The sequence below is a fragment of the Mercurialis annua genome, linkage group LG8, assembly GCF_937616625.2.
Source record: "Mercurialis annua linkage group LG8, ddMerAnnu1.2, whole genome shotgun sequence".
Classification (NCBI taxonomy): domain Eukaryota; kingdom Viridiplantae; phylum Streptophyta; class Magnoliopsida; order Malpighiales; family Euphorbiaceae; genus Mercurialis; species Mercurialis annua.
In genome coordinates this window covers 5519133-5538216 of record NC_065577.1, presented here as the reverse complement: position 1 = coordinate 5538216, position 19084 = coordinate 5519133, and the positions used below count along the sequence as shown (strand labels likewise).

General features: G+C 31.8%; 1 protein-coding gene across 1 annotated transcript; it reads left to right on the top strand.

Annotated features, from left to right (window-relative positions):
- The first annotated feature begins 11845 nt into the window (after window positions 1-11845).
- On the top strand, window positions 11846-17928 carry LOC126660485 (chloride channel protein CLC-c). The gene is made up of 7 exons (XM_050354024.2): window positions 11846-12302; window positions 13094-13294; window positions 13774-13951; window positions 14999-15261; window positions 15573-15842; window positions 16234-17362; window positions 17529-17928. Exons 1-7 carry the CDS (start codon window positions 12112-12114, stop codon window positions 17616-17618), a joined length of 2322 nt encoding a protein of 773 aa, XP_050209981.1. The 5' UTR covers window positions 11846-12111; the 3' UTR covers window positions 17619-17928.
- Window positions 17929-19084: the final 1156 nt, after the last annotated feature.

Here is a 19084-nt window from a genome sequence, read left to right as displayed (position 1 = left end):
GGACGTGGGAAATCCACGTCCTCTCCAGAGGAGGGGACGCCGCTTTCCGGCGTCCACTCCTCTGGAGGGGACGTGAAATGTAAACGTCCCTACTTAAAAAAATTTAAAAAAATTATTTATTTCGAGTTTTTTTTAAAAAAAATATTTATCGGGGGTTGTTTCCGAACGTCGATACTCGTTATCCGATGAATTGTACTCGTTGTTCGTCATTTTAATCGATTTTTTACGTATTTGTTCGAATGTATTCGAATGAGTTGAGAGAACTTTTTTTTCAAAATTTTGCTAAAAGGGCAGAAATGTCTTTTGCCTGTGCGGTGGTAAGTAAAACCGGGCGGTGTTTAGCAATCCACTAAAATAATGTTGCCAGATTTTAGTTCAGTATGGAGGATAATTTGGTTTTTCAGAATTTAAAAGGTTAAAGACAACCATGTTTTTAATCACGAGCATTCGGACAAGCAGAATCTCATTTTATTATGCATTTGTCACGACCCATTTTCATGAATCGCGACCGGCGCTAGAGTATGGATATGGTTGTACTAAAATTCATAGCTAGCCTTGCGGATAATGTCACGACCCAAAATCGAGGGCCGCGACCGGCGCTAGGGAATGGGAATTGTAGTTCCGAATCCCGTAGCAAGCCTGAAATTCACTATAATTTTTTCGCAATTATGTTATAACACGGAAGCATTTAATTATGAAAACATTAATAGTTATTTTGTAAACACTGGCTACGTAAATCTAACATCGTTATAAACATTTTCCAAAACTATAATATTGTCCTAGGTCATGACTGGTCACACAATGTACTACTGCAGCGGTCACGGAAGTCGGACTGTACATGGCAAGACAGACTCCCGGCAAAACGATAGACTTCTAGTCACTCCAAGTCTAAGTACCTGAAATGTTTAAAAACCACGGGGTCAGCTTAAGCTGAGTGAGATATACCTTACTAACGGTATTATCACAAAATAACATCGCAAGTGAAAATCATTTATTCAAACAAACATAATATCATTATATTTCAAACAAAGAATTGATCCGATAGAAACCTTAATCTTAAACTCTTAACCTTTCCTAACATGTATCGTATTCATATCAAATCAATTTGATCCAAGTGGTACGGTCCCGAGATAGTTCAACCGAGTTACTCGTTACCACGTGGCATAGTCCCGAGATAGTTCAACCGAGTTACATCATGCCACTGCTTAATCCCAAGGTGTGAGTCCCGAGATAGTTAAACCGAGTTACTCACCAGATACGGGTCCCGAGATAGTTCGACCGAGTTACCTCGTATCTGCCAAAATTATAATCCTCCTTTCCGATACCCAAACATATTCCATTTCGTAATCATAAATATGATCAACATTAATGAGCTCATATCAAACATTTCTATATACACGTATCTAGACTCTTATAGACACCGGTGATCACACGGCCTATTGACGCCCAATAGGTAGCTTGTTTCTTCGGATCACACATCATTTTCAAGCATAGAACAAATAGCAACAAAACGATATACAAAATTTCAAACATAGAACAAACAATAACAAAACACTACACAATTTGATCCAACACCAAACATGTAATTCATTCTCAAGTATATAATAAATCAATTCACAATTTAACTATCAAACATAAACTATTAGTATACATATGTATATACTCATCTATGTATATATAATAATTCATACTCCGTGTATCTCACGGTAGAATAACCATTTAGTTCATACAATCTCAAATCACAACAAATCATCATATAATGCGATGTGTTTTTATAACTTATAAATAAAATATTTAATAAAATAATTATAGCGTAATAATACGCGAGAGTAAAGTATACTCACTCCTTTATTTCCAATCCAAATCATTTATATGCATTAGTCTTGGCCGAATACTCCTAGGCCAAAACTGTCGATCCCGTCGCCTCTCGGTTTGTCTGTCACAAACGAGGTTCAAAATGCATTTAAATTATATTGGCATTATGAAATCGAAACTACTAACTTACTATGTTAAGTTAAGTCTTTTCTTAACTTAAGCCCATCTATAATACCCAATCAATCCTATAAAACCCGCTCAAACGTCTAAATTCGCTTCGTTGCGTTGTTACGTCAATATCGCCTTTTTGTGTTTAAATCTCAAAATGCTTAACCTTAATATCTTTTCTCTTAGCAAATTGAGTTTAAAACAACATATATCAACCATACAATCCTTACTTAGGTTCACCCTTAACCTTACTCAAAACGTAACTTAACTCATTAAACGTCGCCTATCGATTCTTATTCGATTCTGACACGTTACAAAAGCAACGTTCTACAATTTGTTTAACATGACTATTTTACTAAATCATTAATCTTATAATCAACTTAGGACAGCCCTATTACACCTTTTTAACATAAGTTTTGTCATTTACGTTCTATGTTTAAAGTGCCCTTTTAATGGTTACTCTTTTAACGTTTTAATCGATTTAAATCAGCCTATAACTCAATATAATAACCTATATATTCATTTTTAATCATGCTATAATCTTAAACCAACTTTTTTTTTAGTCCCGTTTAATTATCTTAGGTGTTACAAATATTGAAATTCCTTCTTTAGATTTCAATATCAACTTATCCTCGTCCCTAATTACTTAATTCCTTCGCTAACTCCTTTTTCTAGTCGCTCTTACTATTAATTTAAATTGCGTTGCTCACTTCGGCAACGTCAAACGTACGGGGTATTACAGATAACCAACAAATACATAAACCTGCAAGAAAACCAATGCTCGGGACAACCGAGATTTCAGTCTAGTTTTAGCAATTCATAATATACAACATTTATTATAAAGTACTCATCCAACTCTGAGTATTAAGTATGGCAGAAAAATCCGTATTAACTCAAGTTAATAAAAGAATGTCAAAACAGTAGCAATTCATTGAATAAATTTATAACAAGTATTAGACATATAAGACTTCTAATTACTATTGCGGTTTAAGAATAAAATCAGTTTAATAACCTTATTAAAATAATAAGTAAAACCTCCGAGAAAATAAAGAATCATAGAGCGGCTGACTTGCTCAAATCATAAACCTGAAAAATTTAGGAAAACAACGGGGTCAGATATACTGAGATGAGTTCATAACACTATTTACATTTATCAAGTAGAAAATCTTTAAAATCCTTTTAAAATATTTAAAAAATCACATGGGCAACATGGATGACATCTTCAACGACTATTTGGCTAAGAAAAGATAGCATCAGAATATTTGACAGAAACTTACATGAAAAAAGAGATACTCGTGATTAAGATGAAGATACACAAAAAGGTAGTCTTGCAATTAGAAAATCTATTTTTGCAATCAATTAAACTTATGCGGTATAATTGAGACGCAGAAAAATAATTTTGCAACCTTCTCACAAGAATCGTATACTTTTGAGAATATTTTTGTGCTTTAATAGTGCTCAGTTTAATTTCTCTTATATTTTTTTTTTGAGAAAATGAAACTATATTAATTACAAATATTCGAATATAGAAAAAAGATAAAAAGTCTAGTATAGTCGAATCCTAAACAGAAAGGCCAATTTCATTCTCAAATCCCTCCATGTCAAAATAATAATAAAATTATATGGCTAAAATTGTAGGACTAAATAACATATTTTTCCAAAATAAAAAAATGTCGAAGAAAACATTGGCCCACCACCACTGAAAATTGGTGGCCTTTCCTCCATTAATGGAAGAGAGACCTGGCCACAGGTCTCTCTTCCATTAATGGAGGAAGCCTGTTAGTTTCCTCCATAGAGGAGGAAACGAGCAAATGGAGGAAACCAGATTTGCGTTTCCTCCATGAAGGAGAGGAGCAGTTTTGTCCCCTCCATAAATGAAACGAGCAGGTTTCCTCCATTAAAAATTTTCTTTCTTTATCATTAATCGAATCAATTCGGTATTAAAAAAATCCGATATAAATTGATATTTAGATGAATTAAAATTAAATTATGAAATAAGTTGAAATTTAAATGAATTAAATAAAATTTATATGGGTGTTGAACGAAATGGGGGAGGAAGAAGACGATAACTTGACTAAAATTATGAATAAGATTTTATTTTAAAATAAAAATAAAATTTTGAAATAAATTAAAATAATAAAGTATTTATACATGTAAACTTAATTTTAATTAGTTAATGCTACACTATTAATTATTGGCCAAATATTATAAAAAAGCCAAACCTTTTACAAAAGTTTCACAAAAGTCCTGACCTTTTAATTTTGTCGATTTTGACCAAAAATTGATTATTTGGTTTCACAAAAGTCCCGACCTTTCAATTTTGTCGATTTTAGCCAAAAATGGATTATTTGGTTTCACAAAAGTCCTGACCTTTTAATATTTGGCATGCCACATAGGCGTCACATAGGCTCCATATAGGCAAATTAAAATCAAATTGAGAGTTGGCCATAATTGAAACTAAATAATTTGTTTTTGGCCAAAATCGACAAAATTGAAAGGTCGGGACTTTTGTGAAATTTTTATGAAAGGTCTGGCCTTTTTGAAACATTTGGCCTTAATTATTTGTAAATATATGAACTTATAATAATATAGTTAATTGATTTAAGAAAAATTGGGTTTGATTTTGATTTGTAAACTAAGTACAAAGATTTTAAATATATTATAAATTAAATACAAGGATTCTAAGATATTTTCTGTTTTATTTGAAAATTAAAACGTCATATTTTTTTACATTTTTAATAACGGAGAGTGTAATATATTTTTTAAATTCTATCCATAAAAATGTATAATAATAAAAAAAATTGAAGTTTAAGGAATTTATAAATGTTAAACTAAAATAGAAAAATTTATTGAAAAAAGAATGAAGAGTAAAGGGACCTAAAAATGGTTTGGCCAAACAGAAACATACAAGTATATGAAAAGAAGTCCGTGAGTTATTTTTGGAATGCTTTTATATGGGTAACAAAAACAATTAATAACTAACAGTTGTTCTATATATTTCTTAGCTGTCACCAAATATTGGGCGGTTGTCTTTTTCAATTTGTATAAAATATTTTTCTTATATATTTTTCTTTCTATTTGATGAGAAATTATTAGATATACTCAGTACATTACGTCATTTATAAACTAACTAATCATATTAATCAATGAGCTTTACCTCAAATGATACAAGCACTGAGCAGAAAACTATTAAATCGCGGGTTCAATTTCTCCCACAAGCACTCCCTCCTTCCCAAATTATAAAAAAAACTAATCATATTATAACACGTCATCATGGACTAGACAAAAGTTATCGTAATTTTAATTCTTATTTTTCACACACCTTTTAGTAGTAATATTACAATACTACCATTGTTTCAATAACGTGTTGTAATATAATTGGTTTAATTTGCGGATAATGTGGTAATCTGTTAAAAAATTATCAGCAGAACATTATCACTTTCTTAGCTACTACAAATATAAGTTATATTTACACAATATTAAGTTTAAAAATTTATAAAAATATATTTGTCACATCTTTTAAAGTATTAAATTTACTATTTCAAAATTCTTATTTTCTTCGAAAAAAACTTTTGAAGAAAACTATTATTTTAGTTTAACTGAAAACCCATTTACTAGTAATTTGTGTTGACGATCATTAAAATGTAAATGCAGTTTAATTAGTCGAATCACTATCAAGAAATTTGTCATATATAATGTCTTAAAATATTAAGAAAAGTTGGGTGAGATCAATTCTAACCAAACATTTCAAAAATACTGATATTAACCAATTTTTAATGTAATTTAATTTTAACTAATTACTCATTTTATTTCAAAAAATAAATAAATGTCGTATTGTTTTAATTCTGACAATTTCAGATAATAATATTATATTTGGTTAGAATTAAAAATATTCGCAAAACAATCGATATTTTTTAAAAGAGAATAAATGACTGACAAAAATTGATTAAAATTAAATTTTAAAATATTTAATTGGAATTGATCTCTTTTGAGAAAAAATAAATAAATTAGACATTAGATCATTCAATTATGATCTTTTTACATAGTGACCATAGAAAACTATTTGCATTGTGATTTTCATTACAGAAAAAATTTGTAATATGACTTGAATTATTTTTTATATATAATTTAATATGACATGAATTATCGTTCGTAATGTATTATCCATTATGCATTATTGTCCATAATTATTGTCCGTCATCACATAAAAAATATGAATAATTTCAGAACATAACGAGTTTCTAATATTAAGAATTATTACAAGTAAAAGGTATAAAAGCACCCTTTAAGTTATCTTTGTCCCTAGAGAGAGAAAAATATTTCTAGAGAGAGAAAGTTGGTTTTTCTTCGGTTTCGAGCGCAGGAGGCGGTGATATTCGGCTTTTAGCCGGATATCATCGTCTCTTAGCTCGTTTCTTTTACTGTTTGTGATGTTTTTTCTATAAAGTACTCTGTACTTTGGAGTTTGATATGTTTTTTATGTGTTTGATTTCGCTATACAGTTTGTTTAGTGTAGATTTTTGGATCGTTCAAGCCTTTATCGCCTCATATTCAAATTCTTGAAGATTCAAACGTTTCTATCGTTTGAAGTATACGAGCAATGAAACAAGAGATAAATAGAAATTCCGAAGGTGCAATTGATGTCAGGAAATTCTTCCTGGTTATTTCACACCTGAAAAATTTGTGTCTTTTAATTTATATTATTGTTTCGTTTCTTATCGTGGATCGATTATAGCATTTCAGATTGTTTTTTTATTTTGTTGTAATCTTGATCTACGATGTACTTTGACGATTTAGATTGTAATCTTGCTTATTGCCTTAATATATTAACCTTTTTGATAAAAAAGTTATTTAAAAAGAATATATAAATTCTTTAAATTTTTATGGACCATTTAAGCCTTCAATGTTATCAAATTGAGCAAAAAGGTCTTTCAATTTTTTTAGAAAGAGCATTTAAGCCTTTTTAATTTATTTTTTGGACATTTAATTTCTAAACATTAAGATTTTTTTTATACCTTTTTCCTATATGATTATGAGAAACATAACAATAAACTGTCAAGATCGTGGGTTCAATTTTTCCCGCAAGCGCTCCCCTCTCCAATTATTATAAAAAAAACAAAAAAAAAACTGAATCTATAATAAATTTAAAAGACATGAATTGAGTTGTAAAATTTTCAAATTCATAAACTAATCGTCCAAATAAAATTTGAGAAAATTCCAAACTCGTCACAGTTTTTAGGCGATCTCTTGTAGAATTTTCATGATGGATATCGACTCTTCAGGCCCGCATCGTATGTATCAAAAAATGGCTATAACTGACACATGACATATAAGACTTGGCTAAATCTGGTGGTTTTTAAAGGTTAAATCTGACACAAGATGCAAAGGTTTGGCATATTTTTGGTGATTAAACCTTTTAAAAGACATGAATCAAGTTGTAAAATTTGCAAATCCATAAATTAATCGTCGAAATAAAATTCGAGAAAATTCCAAACTCGTCACAATTTTTAGGCGATCTCTTGTAGAATTTTCATGATGGATATCAACCCTTCAGACCCGAATCGAATGTATCCAAAAATAGACTATGTATGCCGAACCTTTTAAGAGTCGTCCCGAAGCGTTCTCCGATCGATCTATTTATTCAAACTAGCCTTATCTTATCCTAACCAAAATTGCTTGTCTTAATAAGATTCTTATATTGTTCTAGACTATAATTCTCCACTATTATGGAATACAAAGTACAGTAGGATACAAGATAGAAAATTTAATTTTATTCGGGCTCTCATTATTGTATAAAGATGTGAAGTATGTCTATTAATACAAATTATCGTTATTATTTTATAAGTTCTTAATCTGTTTGTTTTTTTGAGAAGTATACTTAATCGAACAAAGGGTCAACGCGCCCCCTGAATTTGTGACACGGGATCATCTAGTCTAATTTATACTTTTTGAGCAACTAACCCCAAAACTCTTCATTTTCGGTTAAATAACCCCATAATTTATATTTTTATTTTAAAAAACAGATTTAGAATAATTTTATCGCAATAATTAGGGAAGTATATAACTACTTTTTTACATCTCTCACCTCCAATTTGTATTTTACTCGTTTTTAAAATATAATTATGAGGTTATTTGACCTGAAAATGAAGAGTTCTGGAGTTATTTGCTCAAAAAAGTATAAATTAGAGACCCTGTGACACAAGTTTAGAGGATGCGTTGATCCTTTATTCATACTTAATCTGTTTGTTAAAGTCTATAATGACTTTATTATTGAAGTGTTCATTAAGGATACTCGTCGAAAAGCCAAACTTCATCACTTCATGGTTGGATACTAGTGAACTCACATAGGATAAAAACCCTACAAGAAGGGGGAAAATGACACTAAAAAATATTTTTTAAAATTTACTACTCCCTCCGTCCCACTTTAGAAGTCCCATTTGACTTTACACACAGATTAAGAAAACATTAATTATTCTTGTCTTTTTATGTTTTTTCATGTTTTGCCCCTATTAATGATAGTGGAATTTTCCATAAAACTCTTTTAAGATAACTAAAATAAGAGTAAAATGGGGTATTTAATGAAAAAATATTCTAAAAATAATAATGGGACTTTTTAAATGGGACATCCCAAAATAGAATATGGGACTTCTTAAACGGGACGGAGGGAGTATTTATTTAATAAGACGAGAACAATTGAAGGGTGGGGAGGTAATTTTTGGCCAAAAATGGCCAAAATCACCTCCCCTATGGTGTGCGGGCGATTGACTGCATGTAATGCTCGTATTTGGCATGTGCAATTTGCATTCTTTATGGTAGCAAATCACGTGTTATTATTTATTGTACTTTCTAATTAAACAATCTCACGGTTATCTAGATAAAGTCAATATTATAACTTTTTTTTATTAAATAAATATAAAACATCGAAAATATAGTTATAATTCCAAATTTAATTTTTTTATTAAATATAAAATAGAGGCTTAATTACTCCAAAAATCATTAACTTTCGCTTATTTTTGATATTTGACACAAACTTTTAATTTTAATATATAAATACACGAACTATCAATTTTTTACATACATAACACGGGCACCGTTTTTAACCTAAAACGACAACATTTTCACCTAAAACGGCACTGTTTTTCACCTAAAACGGAAATTTGGTCTTATATGCAAAAAATCAAAATTAAAAATTCATGTCAAATACCAAAAACAGGCGAAAATTTGTGATTTTTTATGCATTTAAGCCTAGAATATTTCATTTGTTTTATAAAATTTAACCATTAGTATAATAATATAATAATTTGGATTAGTGTCAAAATCACCATCTTTATACGTTTTTTCAATTTAATCACGTTCTTTAAAAAAATTCATAAAAATTACACCAACTCTTATTTTTTTCCAAATTCATACACGGTGCTGACGTATCACTCATTCATTCGTTAAAAATGATTTATACCTCATCAAATTGCACCAATGAATGAGTGTCATGTCAGCAACATGTATAAATTTGGAAAAAAAATGAAAATTGGTATATTTTTATGAATTTTTTTTAAAAAACGTGATTAAATCGAATAACGTGTAAAATTGGTGAATTCTTATGACATCACCCATAATAATTTTGATAATTATAATTCTTAAATTTAATATGAATTTTTCTGTATCAATTCTTTTAATTTAAATAAATATACATATGAAGTAATAAATATACCACATCTATTCCAAAATAATTGTCAATTTTATCAATTTTATACAGTTTTAGAAGCTACAAATTTTTTCATTTTATAATTTTTTATTATTTTATTATTATATTTTGGTAGATACTATCATTAATTTTTTTTTTTGAAATAGTGACAATAAATGGTAATAGTAGTAGACTTTAAGAAGGATGATACAGAAAACTAAATTTTAAAAATTGTGATTTATCAAAAATAAATTATCTGCATAGGAAAAAAGACGATGGACAATTATAATAAAATGGAAGAGTGCTATGTTTTTTATAAAAGAATTAGTGGACTACTATTCGCCGCCTCAAATTACTACCCACCGCCCAACTTTTGACTGAAATGCCCCTAACATAATTTCAATTCAAAAACAAAAAAACAAAAATTCTCTCAACTCAAAAATCTCTCAAACTCAACCTAAAATTCCGACGATAACCGGAGCCGATTTATGTCGGAATCGACGAGAGATATAAAACGGAAATCTCCGGTAATTAATTTTGTTTTATTTTTAATTATTTTAATAAAAAATATTTTTTTATTTTTTTTAAGGGCCATCGCCCGGTGATGGCGATGGCCCTGTGCACCATCGCCTGGCGAATCGCCCCCGAGGGACGATTGTCCCAGTGGTCCATCGCCAAACTATGGCGATAGCGCCTTTGGTCCATCGCCAGACGATGACGATGGTCCATAGGCGCCATCGCCATAGTTTGGCAATGGACCATAGGCGCTATCGCCATAGTTTGGCGATGGACCACTGGGACAATCGTCCCCAAGGGACGATTGTCCCTCTGCACCATCGCCATCGCCAGGCGATGGTGCACAGGGCCATCGCCATCGCCGGGCGATGGCCCTTAAAAAAAGTAAAAAAAAATTCTTTTTTATTAAAACAATTAAAACGAAATAAAATTAATTATCGGAAATCTCCGTTTTTTATCTTTCGTCGATTCCGACTCCGGTTATCGTCAGAATTTTAGGTTGAGTTTGAGAGATTTTTGAGTTGAGAGGATTTTTGTTTTTTTGTTTTTAAATTGAAATTATATTAGGGGCATTTCAGTCAAAAGTTGGGCGGTGGATAGTAATTTGGGGCGGCGAATAATAAACCCCAAAAATTATTTAATTCGAATTTAATAAAAATTAATGCATTAATAAAATAAAAATTATACTAAAATTACAAAATAAGCTAGATTTATTGTTTTTTATTTTAGGATTTATAGGAAAATAAATCTAAATCTTTACAGATTGTTATAATTTTATCCAAATTTTTCAATTTTTATAATAATGTATAATTTCATTATTTTGTTGCAATTTTACCCAATTTTTCTAATCAATTTAGTTGTTTTATTTTTTCGTTGAATTTAATTAGTAAAATATGTTTTCATAATTTTAAAATTTAATTTTTAATATTAAAAAATAAAAAATAAAGTCAAATACTAATTCTAAATTATCTAATTTTCCGGTGGTTGAAGTAAAACAACGAGTTTAAAGTTAAAAATGATAAGAAAAATCAAATAAAGCTAGTATATATATATTGATGGAACATAAATATTATGAAAGAGATTCTTGAAGACACAATTTTTTTAAAAAAACAGGAATCACATTCCTATTTGGAGTCATATTTCCATACAAAAAATATAATTTTATTTAAAAAAGTCATTCATAGATAATATTCACAAGCCAAATAAGAATTCTTTTCCTATTTGGATTCATATGTTAAATAGCCCTTTCTTATTTATATACTCTATGAGATATTCACTCACTATTATTATATAAAAAAATTGAGATATGCCTGAATATAATTATTTTCCTTTAAGTCTAAACTGACTTAAACATAGTTTGATCAACCGTCTATTTTTTTTTACAGGTTAAACGCGGTCGAGATGTCCAAATCCATCAGGTATTGAGGTGGAAAATTAGAAAGATTAAATTGATCGAAAAAAATAACTAAAATTGAAAAGAAATGTAGAAATTTAGATATTATTATAAAAATCAATTTTTTTGGTTTTACAACAGGACGTAAAAATTTAAATTTATTTTGCAATTAGGTGTTTATTTTATAACAAGGATGAATCATATAGAATTGTCTTATTTACTGATGAATTATACTGATGGTTTGGAATTTAAATAGAAACAACAAGTTCTTATCTGTGGTTAGATTTTAAAATAAAGAAACTAAATCTACACCAAATAAACACACACATTAAAAAAAGTAAACAAAGCAATTAGAAGATTCACATTCTTGATTGAGCTTCTTTTTTCCTTTTTAATTATTGTATCATAAGATTTCACATAAAGGTAATATTTTCATATTCATGTAGATTATAAATAAAGCTGAAGATTTTGCAGACAAGAAAATAAATTCATCAGAGAAAAAAAAAGTCAAGTTTTTATTGCAGAGGAGAAGAAAAAAATGGATCAAAGTGGAGATGTTCATGAACATGAACATGGGCAGCATGATATAGAAATTGATGGATCCTTTGGAGAAGATAAAGAATTTAATTCAATGAAGGAGCCATTTTTGGTTAAGAATAGGAAGAATAATACTTCCCAAATTGCCATTGTTGGTGCTAATGTTTGCCCAATTGAGTCCCTTGATTATGAGTAAGAGCTTTTTTCATTGTTTTGAATGTTGGTTTTGTTTTAGATGTGAAAAAGATTTGATCTTTGACTTTGAAGTTTGTTGCTTTTGAAATTTTAGCTTGTTGGGTATTATGGGTTTGCAATGATTTTTAGTTTTTCTTATCATGTAATTATGATTTGAGAATGATTTGTTTTTGTTTTTGAATTCTGTAATGAAATGGTGTGTTTGTGTTGTGTGTTCATATGATGGTCCCAATGATTAGCTGAGTACAATAAACAAAGTTTTGCTTTTGGTCAATTTTATATTTGATCATGTTTTGCTTCTTGAATTCAGGAGATTAAACTATCTATATTGCACGGAAATTTGTCGAATCCTGCATTTCGATTTCATTTCCGTTTTTATTAAATGATCAAACTTTGAAACTTTATATTTATACCTCATTTTGTTGTTTTTCATTTCAGCTTATATTGTTTCAATGTTTTTCGTTTTGCAACTTAGTTGGCAGTTGGAGGTTGTTTTCTTATTAATGTTTAGGAATTGGAGGAAATCATTAGACTGCCAAATATATTGAAATTAACTTTTAGTACTATTATTGAATGCAAATGAATGGATCTTGGATTAATCAAGATTAAACTCGCAATTCTTCTTAACAATTTCCTTTTATTAATTTGTTGTACGACATGCTGATTGATGGTTATGTTGGTAGTATTTCTTTTTCATGATTGCTATGAATTAGTGCTTTTCTTGTAAGAAATTCTTTTCGTTGGTGATATATGATACGCCTCACTTCCATTTTTATTCTTATCTTCAGGATAATTGAGAATGATCTGTTTAAACAAGATTGGAGATCTAGAAAGAAGGTTGAGATATATCAATATGTTTTCCTCAAATGGACGCTCGCGCTCCTTATTGGATTGGGTACAGGGCTCATTGGCTTGTTCAATAACCTTGCTGTCGAGAATATAGCCGGTTTCAAACTTCTGTGGACTAACAGTCTCATGTTGAGGGAAAAGTAAGTATGGCATTTTTAAATATGTACTTTTTTTAATGGTCCTATTAGTATAGTATTTTTGAGGTAACTGATCTGTTTGGCTTTGAATAGCAATTTTTTGGTTTAATTCAGCAGCAAGATTACTTACATTTGTTAACTAAACCGACTTTAATTGAAGTTTCAAAATCACCATTGGGTTGACCCAGCATCTCTTGGACCACACACTTCTGCTGCACTGCAGTTTTAAGTGTTGGTACCTTGAAATGAGCAAGTATTTCTCCATTTAAAAATCGTGGTTTTCTGTCTTCGTCCAGATTATCTCTTGTTCTTTCGTAAAACAAATGCTGATAAATTATGTACACCAGTAGTTTTACGATTTCTGTGCAACCTCCTCCTCATTGTGTTGTAATTGATGAATCCTAACAGTATAATTGTTTCTTATCCTAGTGAAACAACTTCCGTATTTTGTGAATTACTTAAACGAATCTTCTTCGGTGCAGGTATTATCAGGCCTTTGTAGCTTATGCTGGCTCCAACTTAATTCTGGCCATTGCTGCTGGAGCTCTCTGTGCTTATATTGCTCCGGCTGCAGCAGGTTCTGGAATTCCAGAGGTTAAAGCGTACCTAAATGGTGTAGATGCTCCTTCTATTCTGGCTCCAAGTACTTTTTTCGTAAAGGTGAGTAAGTCAGAAACCGTCTAGTCTTCTTTCTCTCTTCCCTATCATGCACACATTCACTTCATTGTGGACATTCTATATTGGTCCAGCATAAAATTTCTGAGGATTCTTGAGCAGTTCATGATAGCTAGCTATACCCTTTTCTGGAGGAACGTGAAACTTACAACTCTTCTGATAAATTTTCAAAACCAATTACTTTCTAGGAACCAAGTTCGCAGCAATTTATCTCTATTTCTCTCTTTTCTGAAAAATGTGAATACTAGGCAGTATTTGATGATTTAGATATGACCCGTTGGCATACTGGAGAGTTCAAACAATATAATCAAATAGGTAACAGAATTGCAGAAACTAGTGAACTATTTTTAATGGAAAATTTAAATTTCTTTTGCATTTTGGATATATTTGTAATTGAATATGCATATTCTTGAATCTTATTTTATAGGCACAGCAAAGTATGTTTTATTTACATATTTGACAAAAACACTGATGCGTCCAGCTGACATGATACGAACATTACTGCCATGACAACTTGATCTCAGTTTAAGTGCCTTCTATTTGTTCTTGTACGTCGTTTACAAAATCGTAGTTGATGTTTGTCTAATACGCAGGTGGTATAGGAATGGTGTTTTTTTTTTCTTTCTTTTTTTGTCATGTCGTCTTTGGCCACAAGAAATAGAAGCACACGCTAAAAGGGATTAATAACTTCGCTTGCCTTTTCTCCAGTTCAGAATCTTTGCCTGCTGCCCTTATATTTGCTGGCCATATCTTGTCATTTTGCTGAAATATCGCTTCATTGTTGCATATGTAGCTGCTTTAGATTTTTGTCTTAAGATTTTAGCTTGACCTTTAATGCTGTTCTTCTCCTTATTACGTGGAAAGATTCTAATGATTAAATTTATAGTTGATGTGAATTGGAGAGATCACAATGTCAGTTTACATAAACCTTTGCTGATGTATCTGGTTAATAAAAGTGCATAGGAGTATGTTTTCTTTAAAGATAAGTGGCGTATAATTTAAAAAAACGCACATAACACTTAAAGTTTTCAGATTTTTGGATCTATTTTGGGAGTCGCTGCTGGATTTGTTGTTGGCAAGGAAGGTCCTATGGTACATACGGGTGCTTGCATTGCTGCCTTACTTGGACAAGGTGGCTCTCGCAAATATCATCTGACATGGAAATGGCTGAGATATTTCAAAAATGACAGAGATCGGCGAGACTTGGTCACTTGTGGTGCTGCTGCTGGTGTAGCAGCTGCCTTTCGTGCTCCTGTTGGCGGGGTTCTCTTTGCCCTTGAAGAAGCTGCTTCATGGTATTTATTTATCCTGTCATCTTCATGACTTGTTATTATCTATGTTGCAAGGAGATTGAAATGTTAAAACAGAAAATATTGAAACGCAACGGTGAAACAATATTTTCCTCAGAAATAAGTTATAAAATATAAAGTTTCCGAGTTTCACAAGCGGAAACGATACGCCAAAATGTAGAACTCGATTAGTTTCTGTGCAGCATAGACTACTATAGAAGGGCCACTAGCTGTAATCAGGGTGATAAGCTGTTTTAGCGTTTGACGTTTCAACACATTGATCTGAGGTGAATTATGTTGTTTCTAATACAATTCAGGTGGAGAAGTGCTCTTCTCTGGAGGACTTTCTTTACAACAGCTGTGGTAGCAGTGGTGTTGAGAGCTTTTATGGGTCTTTGCCAGAATGGAGGATGTGGGCTATTTGGGGAAGGAGGTCTGATCATGTTTGATGTTAATTCAGCAAAAGCCACTTACAACACAGCAGATCTTCTGGCAGTTATTTTCCTTGGAGTGATCGGCGGCGTTTTTGGAGGCTTATATAATTATTTTGTCGACAAGGTCCTTCGCACTTACAGTATCATCAATGAGTAAGTCCCAAATCAAATTCTTAAAGTTTCTCTTACTAATTAAATTAAACATTTGACTGTGTCTATGTTGATATTGACTCATCTAATGGTACCGCCTACAAATAAATTTGAAATTTCCAAAGACGATTTGCATTTCAATCCCGAGTTCAATTACCATACCTATATTGCTTCCTGCTTTACTGTTAATGTTGTTTTATCGTCAAATGGACATGTTTTAAAGATCAAATTTCTGTTAAACATCTCATGGTTGTTGCCGGGATAGTTGACTCAAGCTAGATTAGCATGATTTCTAATTGTGCATAAGCTTTTATCATGCATGAGTCGATGCTTTCAAATAGATCATATAGAAATGTTTTAATGCAAAATTTCTCGTGTTTTGAATAATTTACAGGAAGGGTCCATTATTCAAGATCCTGCTTGTCATCATTATTTCCCTTTTGACATCATGTTGCTCTTATGGTCTCCCATGGCTTGCACCGTGCCTTCCGTGCCCCTCTCACCTGACGGAAGATTGCCCTGCTCATGGTCGCTCGGGTAACTACAAAAATTTCCAGTGTCCGCCACACCACTACAACGACTTGGCTTCTCTCTTTTTCAACACCAATGATGATGCTATAAGGAATTTATTCTCACCGAGTAGTGAAAAGGAATTTCAGGTCTCCACACTTCTGGTCTTTTTTGTGGCTATGTACTTCCTTGGGATCATTACTTATGGCATTGCCGTTCCATCGGGACTTTTCATCCCTGTAATTCTTGCCGGGGCCTCATATGGTCGCCTTGTTGGGAGGCTTCTCGGGCCTCTATCTAGTCTTGATGTCAGTCTCTTTTCTCTCCTCGGAGCTGCCTCCTTCCTTGGTGGCACTATGAGGATGACGGTCTCTCTCTGCGTTATACTTCTTGAACTTACTAACGATCTCTTGCTGCTTCCATTGATGATGCTAGTTCTCGTAATCTCAAAAACCGTGGCTGATGGTTTTAACAAGGGTGTATATGATCAAATCGTGAAAATGAAAGGATTACCCTATATGGAAGCTCATGCCGAACCCTACATGAGGCAGTTGGTCGCAGGTGATGCTGTGTCAGCTCCGTTAGTTTCATTTTGCGGAGTAGAACAAGTAGGCAACATATTACATGCTTTGAAGACAACGGGTCATAATGGATTTCCTGTTATTGATGAGCCTCCTTTTTCTGATGCTCCGGAGTTATGCGGGCTCGTTTTGAGGTCGCATCTGCTCGTATTGCTTAAAGGTAAAAAGTTTACAAATCGAAGGGTGTTGTCTGCATCGGGAATTTTGAAGACGTTTAAAGCCCACGACTTTGCAAAGGCGGGATCTGGCAAGGGGGTCAAATTGGAGGATTTGGATTTCACAGAAGAGGAGACGGAGATGTACATTGATCTCCATCCCATCACTAATACATCTCCATACACCGTACTTGAAACAATGTCTCTTGCAAAAGCCGCTATTCTCTTCCGAGAACTCGGCCTAAGACACTTGTGTGTGGTGCCGAAAACACCAGGGGTAAGACTGTTTTATTATATATTTTTTACATTTCCTAAACCCGAACTCAAATATATGGCTATAGTAACATTTAGGTTCGCGTAGTGAACTCCACTCTTGTACACTTCAGGGAATCCATAGAAAGATTTGGTTTTCGTAGTTTATTTAGTTGTTCTCTCTCTTGCAGAGGCCTCCTATTATCGGAATCCTGACGCGTCATGATTTCGTGCCGGAGCACATACTCGGACTTTATCCGCATATCAACCCTCACAAGTAATGCAAATACAATTTCGTTCCGTGATTGGTTGCTTCGTCACCAAATTTCCGAAAAAGAAAAAAGGTCTATCTATCATCCTGCTATATTAGTTCATTGCTGCTGCAATCATTGTTGCAGTTCTTTCTTATGTACCATAATGTCTTTTATAAAACTATTATGAAATTAAACTGCGTGTTCAGTATTTATAGAGAGTAGAGTGATGAAAGGTAATTTTTACATTTTAGACAGTTTTTGTATATGTGAGAATCAGAGTTTATGTACCCTTAGCCAATTTTCTGCTTATATAATGCAAAATTTTGGTTTAGTGGTACTGAAGTATTCTTGAGGATTGTACATTTATAAGATTCAGTTCAAACAGAATAAAATTATTATTATTTTCTAAAAAAATTGTGTCCTCTGTGTTTATTTTAGGATAAATTGTAGACTTAATGGTGAAAAAAATCAAACCTTTACAACTTGTTGCAATTTAAACCAATTTTTTAAAAATTTTGTAATAATAGCCGAATTGTATTTTTTTGTTGGAATAATAACCAAACTTGCATTTTTTTGTTGCAAGTTCGGCCACCAATTTCGCTATGGATTGAGATTCCTCAAGTTCATTTTGAACTTGAGAGGGTCATGTTCACGATCTACATCGTTCATTTTATAAAAAACGGTGTAGATCAAAAAAAGTAAATTTTTAATCAAATTAATCTATACCGTTTATTATAAAATGAACGGTGTAAATCGTGAACATGACCTTTTCAAGTTTAAAATGAACTTAAGGGATCCAAATTCTTTGACTATTATTGCAAAAAAAAATACAACCTGCTATCATTATAAAAATTAAAAGATTTGATTTAAATTGTAACAAGTTGTAAAATTTTGGATTTTTTTCACTATTAGCTTAAATTATTGGCAAAACTCATGCGGAAGCCCCTCTACTTTACCGGTTTTGTTCGAGAAGCCCTTACTCCAAAATTTGTCATGTTCGAGTCCCTGTAATTGGCAAAATTCTGATTATAACACCCTTACATGGATGGAAAATAGCAAGTGTAATTCACTTGCCATTAATTAAGGGAAAAAGTTCTGAACTTTTGAACTATTCAGATGCCAATTTTAGCTAGTAAATTTCTTGCCATACCCAGAAGTTAGAAAATATAATGAGGTAATCAAGAAGAAATTGGACATGGGTGATGCAGAACAAGCTTATTAACCTATTTGAAAATTCAAGAACTTGGCTTTTTTTGCTGATAGTAATACTTTTGCAGTTTTACTTAAAGCTGCTTGAAGGATTTGTCCGTTTCCAATTGGGTTTATATTTATATTGATTATATGTTTGTCCAAACTGCTATGGTTAATATATATGGAAATTTCCGTCGCATAGCTGATGCTTATAAAGTGTTCGATGTAAAGCCCGCGAAAGATTTGGTAGCTTGGAATTCTATGTCGGAATTCTTCGGTTACGAGCCATATTCTGGGTTTCA

Coding starts and splice junctions, on each gene's coding strand:
- LOC126660485 (XM_050354024.2), top strand. CDS start 12,112: ATGGATCAAAGTGGAGATGTTCATGAACATGAACATGGGCAGCATGAT. Junction 13,952..14,998: donor CAAGTACTTTTTTCGTAAAG/GTGAGTAAGTCA, acceptor TAAAGTTTTCAG/ATTTTTGGATCTATTTTGGG. Junction 15,843..16,233: donor ACTTACAGTATCATCAATGA/GTAAGTCCCAAA, acceptor AATAATTTACAG/GAAGGGTCCATTATTCAAGA.